Source organism: Leptodactylus fuscus, chromosome 1 (genome assembly GCF_031893055.1).
Source record: "Leptodactylus fuscus isolate aLepFus1 chromosome 1, aLepFus1.hap2, whole genome shotgun sequence".
NCBI lineage: Eukaryota > Metazoa > Chordata > Amphibia > Anura > Leptodactylidae > Leptodactylus > Leptodactylus fuscus.
Window position 1 is genome coordinate 63,475,508 of NC_134265.1, and position 18,304 is coordinate 63,493,811.

At 41.9% G+C, this 18,304-nt stretch overlaps 1 protein-coding gene across 2 annotated transcripts in view; it reads left to right on the plus strand.

Annotated features, from left to right (window-relative positions):
• ADGRV1 (adhesion G protein-coupled receptor V1) overlaps positions 1–7,951 on the plus strand; it is a 355,871-nt gene extending 347,920 nt beyond the window's left edge. For both annotated transcript variants that reach the window (XM_075271519.1, XM_075271528.1), the window contains 3 exons: positions 3,658–3,849; positions 3,965–4,118; positions 7,598–7,951. In XM_075271519.1, the coding sequence (XP_075127620.1) occupies positions 3,658–3,849; positions 3,965–4,118; positions 7,598–7,716 (465 nt within the window). In that variant the 3' untranslated portion in view covers positions 7,717–7,951. The remainder of the gene's footprint in view (positions 1–3,657; positions 3,850–3,964; positions 4,119–7,597) is intronic.
• Positions 7,952–18,304: the final 10,353 nt, after the last annotated feature.

The window sequence follows — 18,304 nt, forward strand, 5'->3', positions numbered from 1 at the left end:
TGGTTCTCTAGGGAGCCTTGGGTGGGTGTGGGCTGGTTCTGACCCTGGGGCACATGGCTAGCGCCCGGCAGCGAATTTCTTTTTTTTTTTTTTTTTAAATGTAGATTGTGAGCCCCACAATCTTTGTAGAATGGGAGGAAATCCATGCAAATACGGAGAGAACATACAAACTCCTTGCAGATATTGCTCCTGGTGGGATTCAAACCCAGGACTCCAGCTCTGCAAGGCTGCAGTGCTAACAACAGAGCCACCGTGCTGCCCCCAGCGAATTTCTATGCCTCCTGCCTCCTCCCTCCTCTCCTGTGTTCACTACTACTTCCCTGGGCTATGGAGGCTGGCAGACTAGATCACTATAATAGTAAAGCCAATCCCCATAGTACAAGTAACTAGCAGGGGGCGGATACCATCCAGATTCTGCCTCCCATTTTTTTCAATGCTAAAAAATAAGCACCCTGCTCGATCTTGCCATGGGGTTCGCACCTCAAGACTTCCTGCTGATTAGGCTCATTCACCTGGAAAAGTTACAAAGGAGTGCCGATGCCCTTTATTGGCATTTTACCACTGGTAGATAGCAGCCAGAAAATGACGAAAAATTCCTCTTCGTTTTCTGCCATATGCGCGGCTCCTTAGAGGAGTTTACTGCTTCTGACTGACCGTGACTGTCAGCAACTTGTGAAGGAATCAGAACAGAAGTTGGTGTTGGTGGTTTGGCCTACATACAGGAATATTCCTTAAAGGTGATTTCAGAAGTGTTGTACAAAACAAATTTCCTAACATGATTATAATTGTGATGTCTAAGCCATGCCACATTGGCAGAGCTGACCTAAATGTTTCCAAACCCATATTTATTAGCGCACCCTTATATTTCATGTAGAATAGGAAACTAATCTATTTGCATCAGCCACCTCGCCCATGGAGCTTGCAGTCTAACTATGTAATTTTCATGAAATAATCAAAAAATAGAAAAAATTTACTGTGACTAAGGGAGCGTTCACACTACCGTTGTTGTCCGACAGGTAGTGTCCACTCCTAGTGTCCGCTCAAAATCTGTCACAGACACTAGGAGCGGACACTAGCTGTGTCCGTGACACCTGTCATTTATTTCAATGGGCATCAGGTGCGTTCTTTTGCACTCCGTGCCCGTCCTTCCCTGTCCGCATGTAAAGATGTCCGACTTCTCAAGCGGACAGAGGAACCCTGCATGCAGGGTTTTTCTGTCCGCTTGAGAAGTCAGACATCTTCACTTGCGGACAGGGAAGGACGGGCACGGAGTGCAAAAGAACGCACCTGATGCCCATTGAAATAAATGACAGGTGTCACGGACACATCTAGTGTCCGCTCCTAGTGTCCGTGACAGATTTTGAGCGCACACTAGGAGCGGACACTACCTGTCGGACACCGACGGTAGTGTGAACGCCCCCTTACCGCTTTGAAAAACAGTGTTTATGTAATTTTCTTATGTAAGAAATGGAAACACCATTTCAGTGGAAGAAAAAATCCAGCTGTCCCATACCCTTGTGCAGAGTCTGACACTGAGGTTATTTACAGTCTACTTACTTTGCCTAAGAGGAAAAGACATGGCTTCCTATAAATTTGTATATTTTATTACAAAACGGATCACCACGCTCATGTCCCCAAATATAGTCTGACATGGTGTTTATATAGTCATGTTATACTAACAGAAGATTAGATGGCAGAGTGGAAAGTACCTGTAAAGTACACTGATCCTCCAGCCAGGCACAGTTTAGGGAAATTCTTAAGATGTGAAGGTCTATTGTGACATGTCACTTTGCAAACACATCATTACTATTACTTACAAAGTGCCATAGATGAAAGGTTACTTTCAGTGCATATAGGGAATCCTTCAGAAAACCAAAAACACAGGAAACCAGGAAGCAATACCCACAGCAAGTAAACAGATTGTCGACAGGATAAAAACTGAAAGATATGACTTCATTACTTGTTATGTGTGACTCCTGTATTCTGCACTTATTATAATGTAGAGACCAACTGGGGCAGATTTACTATTGTAGTTGTCCATCCACTCAGTGTAAAATAAGCCAAGATGTGACTGCATTTTGGTGCATCTGGTTTAAGATATAATTTTTCTGGTTTCATGGGGAAATGTGGGCATAAAGGGGTTGTCCAAAATTAAGCATTGTATGACCTAACCTCAAGATAGGTGATAAATACGTAGCTGGCCACACGACTGATCAGCTATACGGAGCCGTTTCTTGTGCTTGTCCTATACACTATACAGGGCGGAAGCAGCCCCCAGCCAATCAGATATTTCTAAAGTGAAGATAGGCCATAAAGAATTTAACCTTGGACAACCCCTTGAATTGTGAGTAAGGGCATGGCAGCAAAAGATTGGCTTAAAATTTGGGTCCACAGTAAGTCAACAATTAGTTATATTTGCCAACAATGCATTGACATGCTTGCTAACTCTATCAGAATCTCTGCATGAATCCCAAAATAAAGGGTGACCTGCCAAAGTCCCAGAAGAGTTGACAAATCTCCCAGACACTGCAGCATGCTCCTGCATCCGCTCGGCTATCTCTTATTGTTTGTGTGCCATGGACACATTATGTGATAATCATGGCAGAAAAAAGAGCAGGGCTAGCACATTTTCATTCCTGCAGCACATAAAGAGGCATTACATGTCTCAAAATAGGGGCTTAGCCATCCAAAAAACAGCCACTATTTAAAGAGGACCTTTCATGTTCTCAGGGATGTGCGATCACGGTCAGCTTTCCTGATATGAGCCCTGATGCTGGAGATATCAGTGCCATTAGTTTCAGCACTGCAGCACTGATATCTTTACACTGTCAGAAAGGTGGGTCTTAGGGCTAGTTCACACGGGGCAAAATAGGTAAAAATTCTGATACGATATCTGCGAAAATCCTGCCGCCTCCCATTGAAATCAATGGGAGCTGGTCATTTTCATTTTCCGTGAGCGGTTTGTTCGCGCTCGCGGAAAAAAGAAGCGAACTGCCCTGTCTTCAGGCGGATTCCGCAGCAAAATCAGCCGTGGCTTCCGCCTTGCGACACCATCCTCCGGAATAGACCCATTCATATGCACCAGCATCCTGTCGTGGCAGCTGCGACGGAATGTGTTCACGCGGAACCCCATGTGAACTAGCCCTTACAGCTCAGCATCATTACTGGGCTGTGATGAGCGCCGTATCCCCCACAAACAGTATTCTTCTATAGCCTTGTACTGTCAGGGACGGTGATATTCTTCACAGCCCTGCCAGAAGGCCTTTCTTTCTGACCGTGAAGGGATACTGATCCCAAAACTAACAGCACCGATATCTCCAGCATTGGGGTGCATACCAGGAAAGCTGACAGTGTGCTGAATTTCTAACAGTATGTGATACCATAAAAGACATAAAAGGTCGCCTTTAAATGTTGTCAAGTATGCTAATGTGTGCTAGATTTAGACTAAACAGTCTAAGGATGCACCAAATGCACCAGACCTCACAAGATACATCAGCAACAGATACATTAGGAGGCAGCAATCTCTTGTAATGAGTAAAGACTGGTGTACGAAATGGCAGTCTTAATACATCCTCTCCATTGTTTATTACAATTTCCTGCATTCAGTATTTACCAGTATATAACAGAACTACAATATTTATTTGGTTTTTACTTTAGGGTCTTTACGCCTTTGTGGTTTACTTCATTCTGCACAATCAGCTGTGTTGTCCAGTTAAAGCCAGCTACAGTATAGAGATGGATGGACATAGAAGCCCGGCCTCTGCTTTCTTTACACCAAGCAGTGGGATGCCAGCCGCTGGGGCAGAGATCAGCAAATCCACCCAGAACCTTATCAGTGCAATGGAGGAGGTACATATTGGCAGATAGAATATGTTCTTATATGGTGTAGCATGTAGCCTATAGTGATTATACCGATGTCAGGTAGTATTCTTATGATAAACTCTCGCTTCTATATTGTTACAAGATTTCATCAGAATGGGAGCGAACTGGCACACAAGAAAAACAAAGTCCACAGAATGGAGCAGCCTACACTCCGTCTGGAGGGTACAGCAATGGTTCGTTGGTCGCTGATGAAGAACTACAAGAATTTGATGACTTAATATTTGTATTAAAAGCTGGTAAGTTACAAGTCGGATCCATTACAATTAAGCTTGGGTGACATGTTTGTAGAAGCCTCAGCTATACCTTCCCTTGTTTGTCAGTTCACCTCTGTTTGCTTTAGGTTTTCCTTTCGTCTACCTTCATGTAGTAGATTGGTGCCAAGTACAGTCCTTTATATGGGAGTGACTGGAGCTGCAAAACCGACAACGAGGGCATTGTGAAAGATTACTCAACTGAAAGTGTTGTACTTGTTCACACAATGTAGTTCTAATCCAGGAGGCATGCTTGAGGAAAACTATGTTGAAAGAATTTTACAATTCCTTATTTTAATCCAATGCTAGGTATGGCCATACTAATAACCAGGACCCGCATTGCAAAAACTTGGCATTTTGGCAGCAAAGAAAAAAAAAATGGCAAAGTCGATGGGATTCTGGTTATCCACATATTGTAGAAAAAAATCTGCAGTGGAAAAGTTGCTTGCGTGTTTGTAAATGGCAGCATGTCAGTTATACCTATGGATACGCTGGCATTTTCCGTACAGGTATAAATAGGGCAGAAAGTCTGCAGAGGAAAAATCTGCAAACTTTCTGTTGAAAACGTGACTTATTTTTCCCCAGCGCTTTTTGGCTGCAGCTCGCTACATGGGGTCTTAGCTTCAAGGGGTTTCCAACTGGTAACCTATCCTTAGGAAAGGCCATAATTATCAGTATCTGCTCTGAGTATATGCCACCTATTCATAGCCATACTGTGGGCCAGGGTTGTGCTGGAAAATCCTGAAGTAATTTGTTGAATTTAAGCCAAACCCTATTTCCATGTAAAAACTTTGCAACATTTTTTTTTTTTTTACTCTTAGATCAAACGGGTTTTTTTGGTCCGGAATTTGACATGGAGGCCGCCTCAGATTCCGGACCAAAAAATGGGTAGCTGCAACTGGATGACAGTGCAGTGCACCGGCATCCAGTTGTGGCATTCTGCTCCGGATTAGGCCCAAATGAATGGGCTTAGTCAGGAGGGAGCGTCGTCAGGCGGATGTCCGCGACTGAATCGGCCACAGAATCCACCTGAAGAAAGGGCATGTCGCTTCTTTTTTCCGCATCAAAATCCTGACCAAAAAACGCCGTCTGAACTCAGCCTAAGGTCAAGTTGCAACCACAACAGTACATATAGTATCCCTGCTCATGGCAATGGGGTGATACTCTAAATAACCCAGAAAGCTAGCTTGGCTGGGGATAATTTTGACACATCTTTGGTACAGAAACCTTTTTTTGTACCAAAGCTGCACTCTTTTTCAGTTTCTGCACCCTGCTCACCACATGTTACGAAAGAGAGTGCAGACCAAGGCATACGGATTTCCATGGGAGTGCAGCTGAATTATTAATAGGTTAGAGCCTCTTGATAACTCATGTGTAGTTATGTAGTTACCACCAGTCGGAGACTTTATTAATCGATGCTAATACTTATGCTGATCATATAGTATTCTAATATAATACTTGAAGGGGTTATCCCCTTTCTAATATAAATGGCTTATGGTTAGAATAGGTCATCGATATTAGATCTGTGGGTTTCCATAAGAGAGCGGCTCCCTGTGGGGGGATCCTGGTTGGGGTAATCTCTTTAAAGCGTCTTTATGATAGTGCTCACTTTACAGGTTTCTGTACCTCTGTGTATAGTTCTAGCCTCCGCCTACCATAAATAATGTCGTCTGTCTAATTTACTGGTAACGTAATGTTTTCATCTGCTCCCTTTATATCTGTATTTGCATGTGTATTGCTGTTGTATTGTTAGGTTTCATGAGAAAGTTCCCACCTAATGTTGTTTGCAATTAAAAAACACAATGGTCTTGTACTTGTAGGGAAAATACATCATGCAGGGTTCAAGTGTCTTGTTTTCTATCCACTTGTTTAGGAGACCACTCAGAAGAAGAAAATAGCAGCCATTGTGAGGCTGAATGTCTGTGCGTAGAAGGGCAGCTTCATCATTGCCACACATAGAAATGTATTATGTAATACAGTATTATCTAGTTATGTATTATCTATTGAAGAGAAAGAAAATACCAGCAAAAGAATTTCTGATGAATTCAGTAGTAAACTCATATAGAACAGGGGCGGACACAGGCAGCTGAGTAACAGTTATGGGCCCCTTGTTTTCCAATATCTAGGCATAGAGATAACAGTACATTAATAGTTTGCTATAAATGTCATTATTATATGCATGTACCTACAGTATAATGGACTGGATAAAGCTGCTGCTAAGGTGATGGGCCCCCCTGACCTACTGGCCCCTCTGCAGCTGTGTCCTCCTCTTATACAGTGTGTGTAATAGCAAGCTGTTTGCTAACATTTATCCTGTTAGGGATGTTAAGAAAGCTAAATTTAACACCAGTTTCCATTTCAATTTGCCATTTCTACATCGTTATATATTTCTGGCATAGATTTGAAATCTGTGTAAAAAAAAAGAATTAGCCATTCAACTCATGATACAGATTCCACACGGAAAAAACAGTGAGTGGCGATATACAGATTAGCACATTAAATTGGGCTAAATCTATATGCAGATCCACAGTATGTTGACTGCAAATCCGTAACAATAATCCAGATAGATTCAGGATTTATGTCACAAATTCCAAACTGCTGTATAGCGTGTTGCCACTCACGGAAAAAAGAAGCGAGCTGCCCTTTCTTCAGGTGGACTCCGCGGCTGATTCAGCCCCGGCGTCCACCTCGCGGCAGCACCCTCCTGCCTAAGCCCATTCATTTGAGCCTACTCCAGAGGGGGAAGTCACGACTGTCAGGAACCGCGACAGTCGTGGCTAGCTCATTTTAGCCCTATTGTTACGTGGCTTCCCGCGTCACTCTAAGGACCAAAGTCTGACAATCTGCTCCCCGTGTGGGGCCTTAGATGTGTCTGGCCATATTATTTAGGGAAATTATGGATTTCTTCAATTTATATAAGTAAAATTCTCTGTTCCTGTGATTTAGCAGCGCTTTTGTAACAGTGCCAGGTACAGTCACTGTGGTGCCACTTACACCAGCCTGAAAAATGGTGAACATTTCTAATCCTGGATAACTAGTCTCAAACCAAAAATTGCAGTAAAACAGCAGTATTGACTAGTGGCTATTTTCTCAACCCCCACCCCCCACCACAAACATACACACCCTCCCCTGTAAACTATAATGTCTCCCTGACGATGAGGAACAGGAGATGAAATCATAGTAGAGAAGTTATAATTGATGACATCACCATGGCACCATAAAATGTGGGTCTCACAGCACCCAGACAGTTATTGCGGCTACACCTGCATTCACATTGACCCCCCGACTGTGTTGGAAATCCTGTCCTGCTGTAACTAGAACATCTAAGTTACTATTCCTACTGTTAATACTATCATGGCTACTGATTATATTGCTGGTTGCTGTATACTAAAAAAGGGTAAATTATAAGAACTACAGTAAGTAATACTTTCGTTTAATAAGATCTTCTTTGACATCACTCCTAGGGTCAGGACTGAACATCAGCGATACTGAATCATGCCACGAAAGTCAAGATGGAGGCAGCATGGCCAACTCACAAATAGTGGAGCTCCGGAGGATTCCCATTGCCGATACCCATCTATAACTCATTTTTGCAAAAAATATAAATAATTTTGTATTCTTCTTTTTGCACTAAACTGTTCTGTACCCCAATGTAAAGTAGTTGCCAGATAACAACTAGTTAAGTGGACTTATGCCCTAAAGAGGGCGGTTTGGACTAAACATGGCGATCCTGAAGAACCATGGCTGAAATTAATAATGAATGGGCCTAGTTATGAAAAACTCATAAAATTAATGTTTTTGATTAACCCTTTTATTGTAGTACATAATAAAAACAATTTGTTTAGTTTTGTTGTGGTTTACTTTACTATAATTGTTTATTCCAGTGTCAGATTATTCTGTATTCCAATATCTTAATGTACATTACAAGCCTAGGTAGCGCTTTGTAATATGACATAATACAAAGTATTATGAGCGATTGGGATTTGAAAAGGAGTGTTATCTGGCCCTCTGAAACTGCAGCCACTTCCTCCTCTGCCCCCTACTCATTACATGCCACATGTACAGACGCAGTGGTGGGTAGAGAGCCAGGAAAAAGAAATGGATTAGTGACATGTGCCATGCTCTATAGAGGTTTGACAGCTGCATTGACACCCCTCTCAGCCCTGTGACATCCAGTCAGCTGTTACTGTTGGGTTCTTATTACAGATGGGTTATCATTGCAATTGGAGGCCTAAGGCTGAATTCACGCGGGGTATTTTGGTCAGGATTTTGAGGCCGTATCTGCCTCAAAATCCTGACCAAAAAGACGGCTCCCATTGAAATCAATGGGAGCTGTTCAGTTCTTATTTCCAGGAGCAGTTTGTTCCGGCTCCCGGAAAAAAGAACGGACATGCTAATTCTTAAGGCGGAGTCACCTCGCGAATCCGCTTGAAGACACTCCCTCCCGACTAGGCCTATTCATTTGGGCCTAATCCGGAGAGGAGTGCACAAATGGATGCTGGTTCATTGCACCGGCATCCAATCACAGCTACCCGTATTTTGGACCAGAACCTGAGGTGGCCTCCGTCTCAGGTTCTGGACCAAATACCCCGTGTGAACCTGGCCTTACATTGGACCGTAAATCTACAGAAACCCACCCCCAGACCAAGCCTTGGTATAGATGCATCCATAATCTTGAACTATGAGGTAATTGCATTATTTAGGGGGGTCGTCCATGAATTGAAGCAACCCATGGGGTGGATGAGGGAGTTATAAAATAAAGTTCCTGTACTTGGTGTTCTGTTGTTCACTACCAGGGCCCTTTCTGTCCTGTGTCAGGGCTGCATGACCACAAGCCCTGAGCCTCATGTGACCACTAAGACCAAGCAGTGGTTGCAGCAATTGCTTGAGAGGGACCAGTGTTGTCACCAATTTTTTTTTCCAGGGACTACTGAGCCAACAGATTGGCCTCAGAAGTCATGTAAGCCTCAGGGCTTCCTTCAATGCTGCCTTCTTTTGATTTATAAAAGGCAACGGTGGTGGACAACAGAGTGCCAGGATAGGGTAATATGTTTTGTTTGTTTTTTTTCTATTTTAGGGTGCATTCACACTACGGATACGGTGACTGATTCTGAACGTTAAAACACGTTCAGAATCAGCGCGTATAAAGCACATCCCATTCATTTCAATGGGAGTTGGCATACAAGTGCTCTCCATTGAAATGAATGGGCTGCTTTTTACTCTACGAGCGCTCCCATTGAAGTGAATAGGAAGCGCTTGCGTGTACGGCTCGCCGTGTGAAGGGGCGCGCTCATAGAGTAAAAAGCAGGCCTTTCATTTCAGAAATACAGAAAATATGGCTTTCATAATATACGTATTAGTAGCAGCCCACAAAATAAAGCTAACATGTTTTTTTGCTGCATGGTGAACAGTATAAAATTTCTAATACAAAACGGAATTGATATTTTTTCCTATTCCCACCAAGAAAGAGTAAATACATTTGAATCGATGTGTTATATGTAACCTAAAAAGGCTCAAGTGAAACATGCAACTCATCCCACAAAAAACAAGCCCCCCGACAGCTATGTTGACTGCAACATAAAAAAGTTATGATTTAGGGGTACAATAGCTTAGTCGCTAAGGGATTAAATATTAAAATACTATGATCACATATGACTATAACATCAATACCATCTGACTAAAGACAAATAAACAATGGCCGGACAGGTGACTATGACATTATCTACATTGGATTGTGTCCAGAGCATGATAAGCATGTGGAAAGCCAGCTGTAGATCTGAGCATTATCATAAAGTGAGCTAGGATGATAATCTCATAATCTGCCAGTCATAATTCTGAGGAAGAACAATTACTGTCTATGGAGAAATCAGGGAGTGATCAGGCCTATGGCTCCTGTAATTACAGGCAATTTCATGGAACGTTGGGGATAGTCAGTAGTTGTGTGAAGCAAGACCTGTGCAGGCGTATAAACCTGTAACCCAATATCTACAAAGCTTCAGAGGAAGTCAGCAACTACCTGCGAAAACAATTACATGTCAGTTCTAAAATATTGTCATAAAATCCAGCACCGGATACAAGAAAATATAATAAAATATATATGACATATGCAATTGGCTTAGGCGATATTCGCACAACCATGACGGTTAGTGGTTGGAAAAACTGACCATCTTTCATCCTTTCCATGTCCTTTTTTTCTGTGTTTTGACAGCTGATTTTCATCATTTTCGTATCCATTTTAAATGGATGAATTTCACTGGTCTTTTTTTTTGTAACCTAACCCACTAATCTGGCGGCCGCCACTCAAATGCAAATCCGTTTTGATGATTGCTAGAAATGGACTCATTGACTTTAATGGGGGCCGCTGGCTGCCAAAGAGTTAACGATAGGACATGGCAAAATGGACTTTCAAAAACACAGACATGAGAATAGACTCTCATTGTTTTGAAAACGGTTGTGTGAATAAGGAGAAATTTGTGTGAAATCATTAGGGCCCCTCCTCATATCTTCCATCAAAGTAAAATCCACTTGTACAAGCAATCCAATAATGGTGCAAATCTAAATAACCTGAGTCAGCTAAATATGCTACACATATGAATACTCCATAAATACATTGATAATGATAAAACCCATCACTTTCATACCATGTGGGTCCCTGACCTTAATGTAATACACCTTTTACACACACACACCCATCTCTATGTTGTTTATTAACCCTCTAGAGCCCATAAAATTGGTACGAGTGCAAGTTACCAACACTGACCGGTGACAAAAAATGCCTCTTTGCAGCTGACGGGTTACTCATACGATCAGAAGTATCTTCAGACATTCTAGTCTGTACAATGAGTTGTAGTATAATTTTAATGCATGCAGCAGGGGAGCAATAACAATGCACTGGTACTTGCATGCATCCTATAGTCTAGCATGCGGCCGGCCAGGCATCACTTCTACTACTCTGTTTGTATATGGTGACGTCATATCATCAGGACTACAGATGCACCAACCTCACAAGGTTCAACCCTCCTGTTTCTTCCAGGCTGAACGTGCTTGGGATGAACCAGAAGTGCTATTATTATATTCTGAGACCACATAGTATAAAAAGTAGTGGCTCAAAGGAGGTGAGTAAAAATAACAATGAGTTATATTGACCTTGCCTCTCCTGGGCATCCTTGTTGCATGCAGCAATCCCCTGGCGTGCTCTTCAGGCCTCTTCCATCATGTGTCCCAGGATCACTGCTGAGGCCCAATCAAAGGCCTGAACAGTGATACTGGGGCCCATGACATCACTCAGAGGCTGGAAGAGGTCTGAGGAGGCTGAAGGGAGAACATCGGATGCTGAGGAGAGTATTTGTTAAACTACATTTACTGTACTCTATGTACTTCAACCATCTTGGTGTTTGTTTCTGATTACTAAAATAACCAGGTGAACATACAGTACCAAGAGATTTGCCTTTCTTAGAAACAAAACGACAGTTCTTGTACAAGATCTCAACAAGCATGTAATCCTGATAAAGAATCGGAAAATTCTTCTTAAAGTGAACCCATCACAATAAACATGCTGTCCGATATGTAGGCAGCATCTTATAGATCTGAATGAGCCAAGATTTTTATATAGATTTTTGTTATTTATGCAGGAGCCTTAACATTGAGGGCCCAACCACTGACACCCACTTATCATGGCAACTGGGGAACTGTGTCCCCCTGTTTGAATGAAGTGCTAATAGAGCATGTGCAGATACTCCATTCAAAATCAATGGGACTGCCAAAGACAGCCAAGTATGTGCAGTGTTATCTTCAGGAGTCCCATAGTTTAGCAGGGCAGAGTACACACTCAATTGCTGCTCCATTTCCCCTGATATTTGGGAGTCCTCGTAGTCAGAGCCCACAGCTCAGTCACCTATCCTATCGATAATATCTGATTGTGGGAAAAAAAATCCTTAAGAGAAAAGAGGAAAAGGTGTTTCCAATAAAGACATTCATCTGCTTCTTACACCGCACATTGATCAAGTTGGGCACCAGTTGAAATTTTGCTACAAGGCCTAACTTTTCCTTGATATGCCACTGGTAGGGTCCAGATAAAATATATATAGTGTACAGTATCTGTACATTGCACTCAGTTCTCGGTTTGACATTCCAGTAGAGAGTTCACATAGCTTGTTGTTTTCAGATCTCCCGGAGGCCATGAGCTGTTCAGATCTCTTGAAGCCAATGAGGTTTCACTTTTCTTCTTGCTTCCTGGAAAACAATAAATCTAAAGTCAGTCTTCTGGACATTTCTTGTTCCGTGAACTTACTGACAACAGGTGCAAAAAATCTCTGCTTCTTCTAACCCCCAGTAACATTTACACAAACGTGCACATATCTGCAGCTCTTTTGTCATCTCGTTGTAGTTTACCAGTGTTCTTGCTCTCTGTCCAAAAGTTTATGTTCAATTATAAGACACTGTTCAGACATAAAACATAAAGACTACAGAAACTTGTCTGTAAGTTTTTGGGGTTACTTTAGGTGTGACCACTGTGATCCCCAGAAATCACAAGAATGTGAGAGAGAAGGTTCCATGTGTGAATGTAACTGTGATGTGCCTGATTGACCGCCTATGAGTGGCGTAATTACCGGGGTAGCAGGGGTAGCGGCTGCCACAGGGCCCGGGACATTAGGGTTCTGGCGACAGCCGCTACCGCTGCATATTTTTTCTTTTCTTAATAGGCCGTTACCGGCTGGAGTTACTCCAGCTGGTAACGGGCCCTATTTACTTAACAATCCTGGCAGGGGCAGGGATCAGTAAGTGATGCCATGGGCCCCACAAACATCATTATTATACTCAGGGGTCTTTTCAGACCCCTGAGTATAATGATTGGAGGCCCAGGAGAGGTAACAGAATATAAAAAACCATGTTACTTACCTCTTTGGGCAGGCTTCGGCCTACTCCCGTGACACTCCCTGACGTCACATGACTGGGGCCTGCGTCCCGGGTCATGTGACTTCCCGAACGTCATTGAAGATGGCCGACACCACCGAGGGCTGCAGGGGAGCCGGAGATAGGTAAGTAACATTGTTTTTTATGTTGGCACCCTCCTTCGGTCTATGATTATTATACTCTGAAAAGACCCCAGAGTATAACAATTGTTCTTAATTTTTCAAGCCTCAAATGCGAACTTATTTTATGGTTTCTGATGGAAATGCTGGCCAGAAAGTGAATCCATGGCCGTGCACCGCCACCACTCGAAATACCCCAGCAATATAGACATTCAACCGTAAACTGTGGGAAACACCTTTTTAAAAGGGCAATCCATTGATTTCAACGGGAAACAAGTAAAACATACCCCTTAGGTGTAGGTACATACTGAACTTATGACTGTCCATATTGTCTCCTCATTTAACCCTTTCACTGCCAGGCACGTAGCTATACGTGCTCCCAAGGTGGCAGTTCAGTAGCCGAGGAGGTAGTTACTACGTCCTCCCTACTAATGCCGATATCTCTGGACTGCATCAACATATCTTGATGCTTTAAAATGCATTTTAAAGAAGAGACTCATCTTTAAAATGATACCAGGGACTTGATGATTTTACTTACAGTCTTGGAGCAATTCACTGTTGAAAACACTATTTGGCATTGAGATCCAACTGCAGATCTCAGTGAATTGCTCCAAAACTGTACATCCAATCATCGAGTTCTTGATATCATTTTAAAGATGAGATTCTCCTCTTTAAAATGCAATTCAAAGCATCAAGATATGTTGATGCAGTCCAAAGATATAGAGCTCCAAAATGTCCCCCTCTCCTGTCTAAGCAAGCAATTTGCAATCTCTAACAAGAAAGGAAGAGGGACACGAGCAGCCCAGCAGAGAGAGAGAGAGACAAAGAAACGATCTGACTCTCTTCATAACTTGTATGTGACAGCAGGAGGGGGGTGGCAGGGACTCTATTGTCCCTATTAACCCTTCTCCTGCCAATCAGAGAGCATACTATACATTTGTCTCTGATTGTCGCATACAGTTATAATGTAATTCCCCCCTGAGCTTTACTAGTGGGGTATTCTTATGTAAAACCCCCTGAACATAACCAGAAAGTTTGTTGGCACTGTGACCCAGACGTTTACCATTGTCCAGGTCGCAGCGCCAAAAAAAAAAGTCGCGTCAAACACTTACACAACATATACATAAAGTCGCAAATAAAGTTTACATTTCACCCAATCCCTGTCCTGTCTATACCTGAGCTTTCTACAGTAAAATATGTCTCTAGTGATGTCCGTTAAACACTAAAATAATAGTAATAACGATTATCACTAGAGATGAACGTATAGATTGCTAAAATTTTTATAGGGGGATGGAAAATAACATTTTTATGTAAAGTCCTATTTAATTTGCATGCACAAAATGGGATGGCGCATTTCTGCGATTTTGGCGATTCTTTAACACCCGCCCCTGTAAATATATACATGTGTGGTATGTATGAACTCCTCACATATTGCAGTTTTATGTACAGTACATTATGTTTGCAGAAAGGGATTCCTTGAGCCGCACTTTAGTGGCAAATTTGAATTTTTGCGCAATTTTTGCTAGCAATCTCAGTTTGCGGCAAAGTTGAATGAAGGTGGTTGTATATATAAACTATTAAATTGTGTTTTTATATACGGTATGCTGTGTACTCTGAAAAAATATCACAGTCACAGTTTGGTAGGTGCAGTATAGCTTTTTAACATATTAGTGAACAACAGCAAAATCCTGCTTGTCTTCTGTATTCGTGTTTTTGGGAGTCCGAGCTCTTGTTGTAGTTGATGTTTGCGGTACATATAGTATATTTACACATTGTATACACCATAAGCTATTATTTTAAAAGTATTTTGTATATGAATGTGAGATTGAACATGAGTTTTAGGTGCAAATATGTGTTTTAGCGTATTTTTTCAAAAAATTATTTGTGTTGGTCGCAAAGTTGCATGAAGGTGGATGTAGCTATCGATGACCCATTAAGACATTTGTAATCTTCAGGTTGTCTACTTTCAAAAAAAATATATAGGGTTTAGGGGTTCACTTACTTTTCATGGTGTGTAATCCCTACATTTTATAGGATGATACTTTTTTAGCATTTCCAGCTTCAAAGCAGATTTTTGTTCCTTCCAGTTCTAGCGATTTTCTGAAGACACATGCATGCGGGTTCAGGCCATAGTGATATGTATGAACTCTGCACATGTTGAACTCTTATTTTTAGGAGGTTTGGTGCATTTAATTTTTTGTTTGGTTTCCGCTTTTAACAACTAATATACATTTATTTGCATTTTTTCATAAAACATTCACTTTAAATCAAAATTGCATGAAGGTGCCTGTTCATATACAGTACCAAGTGGGATTCTGACAATGCTGCAGGTGTCTACTTTAAGAAAATATATAGGTATGGGGGGGGGGGTTGGATGCTTTTTTAATGTTGCAATTTAGGTTTGATTTGTCCATCTCAAAACTGTGAAAATTACTCTGACTACTGGAGGTTCAAAATATCCAGAGACCCTTGGCAGCGAAAAGGTTAACAGTCACTTCATTCGAGCAATGCCTGCATCAAAACAGTACTGTTCACTGAATAGATTCTGCACTACAGGTAAGGTAAACTTGAAGAACAGGTATAGAACACATGACATATAGATTAGATCTTTTCATTTGTTATGTTTACAAACGTTTTTATTGCACTTTAAGTCCAAAGTTTGGAAACAAAGTAAACAGCATTAGAGAAGTTCAAACACCATGTAAGCTGTAAAAGGTTCGGGGCAGCAGGTTCAGATAAGCAATAAAAGGTAATAAGTTATTGGAAAAACTGTAGAATTACTGTCATAATGAGGCTGATATTATAAAAGAGAGATATTGTAGTTTAGCCATTGAAAAATAATGTCTAAACCAGAATAATTGCTTATATATCATCTACAAATTCTGCAGGGCTGTACAGAGACTCACTCACATCAGCCAGAGGCGTGATATGAAGCTCCTGGGCCCCAGTGCAAAATCTGTACCAGACCCTGAACTATAACATATCATTTATAGTACTGGTCTCCTTTTATTGGGAAGAGACACCTTACGGGCCCCTTTTTTTCCTGGGCCTGAGTGTGACTCCACCCTCTGCATCCTGGTCAGGGGTTTTATGAGGGGACAAGAAGGGGCGTTTTTTTAAAGATACATGAGCCCAATGTCTGCACCATAATTTTCCTCTCAACTTACACTGTACATGTAAGGCAAGTACTAAGAGGGGATTACATAATAAATACTGGGTGAAAATGCCATTGAAAAGATTTGGGTGGATATTGCTGGACAGTAAACTACGCTTTAGCAACCAGTGCCAGGTAGCTGCCGCCAAGACAAAATTGCAAGTGCATCAAAAGAGGTATAGATGCTCATAAAAACATATAACACATGGAATATTGTGTACAATTTTGGTTGTACTTGAGTGGGTGCAGAGGACCAATCTACCAACCAAGGAACTCAAGGAACTGGGTGGTATGCAGTACCAAGTCCAGGGATACCAAGGTTATCAAACTTGGGGTATCCATGTTGGAGCTTGTATTAGATATAGGCCTGTAACAATAACAAGGGGGCATACTTACATCTAGTGGAAAGAAGGTTTCACTATTGTCATCAATAATTCTTCATTGAGACTATGGAACTTTCTGCCACACAATGTTGTGAGACGGACTTGAAAGCCTTTCTCGAAAGAAATATTGTCACGACTTGGAGTAGTAGATTTCTGTAGACCAAACATAAATCCAAGGCATTTTCAGATTTTCATCAGTTGGAGTCAGAAAGGTTTTTTTTTTGTTTTTTTTTTTTTTTTTACTTATTGTTGGGCTTAATGGATTTCTTGGCCTTCGCCTGGATCGTCTGTGGGTTTATTGGTGAACTTGATGGATCCATATTTTTTTCACCATATAATCAATGTAACTACAGCATGTAATGCATTGCACTATAGTGTGAAAATATAAGAATGGAACAATGGAAACAAATAATAAACTATATAAACGATTAAAATATATTTAGTATGAAATGGAGTGATTATATATCTACAAAGATTAGGATTTATTATTATTACTTTTTAATTATGCACCAATAATGTAATTGGCACATGTTACAATAAATAAATCTCTCTTGATTTTCTATGACAAGCAGATCCTTCAGCATCTGCAATTATTATCATTCACGTGGTTGTATCTGAAGTTCCACCAGAAAACCTGAAATACGGGCCGATGTGTGACAGCGCTTCCTGTTTGTATTCACGTGCGGTATAAATAATACTGATTATACAGCTCCCTCGTGTGCAGCTCTAAACATGTCCTTGTATTGCCGCCCAAAAACTCGCTCTCCTGCCTTCGTCTGTTTTCTTCATATACGCTGAATTTAACCATTGTGGTGTTATTCTGTATACATCTGGTGTAGAAAGTCATGTAACGTAGGCCTGATACCACAGGGGCTTTGGTCGTGGTTAGCTTGGGTGACGTGTACAGGAGTCTTTCTGGGGTTGAGGTCTTCGTATAAAGGAGGTGGGTTGGAGACTACCAGGGTCACTCTAAGGATTCATACATAGGACTGTGTCTATGAAAGTTGGGGGACAAGCTTATGTACAATGTACATTTTCCCCTATCAGTATGTCTTTGGAGTACGAGAGGAAATTCACACAAACATGAGGAGAACATACAAACTCCTTGCAGATGTTGTTTCTGGCAGGATTCGAACCCAGGACTCCCACGCTGCAATATTGTAACAGATAGTCTTCTGCCTGTATATATTCCAGCAGTGGTGTAACTAGGAACGGCGGGGTCCCGTGGCAAAGTTTTGACATGCCCCCCCCCCCCCCGACCGACACCGAAGACCTCGACCGACCCCCTCCTACGCATTCCTGCGCATCCTATTATGCTCCATAGTGGCCCTGCACGCAGTATTATCCCCCATAGTGGCCCCTGCACATAGTATTATCCCCCATAGTGGCCCCTGCACACAGTATTATGCCCCAATAGTGTCCCCTGCACACAGTATTGTACCCCAATAGTGGCCCCTGCACACAGCATTGTACCCCAATAGTGGCCCCTGCACACAGTATTGTACCCCAATAGTGGCCCCTGCACACAGTATTGTATCCCAATAGTGGCCCCTGCACACAGTATTATCCCCCATAGTGTCCCCTGCACACAGTATTATACCC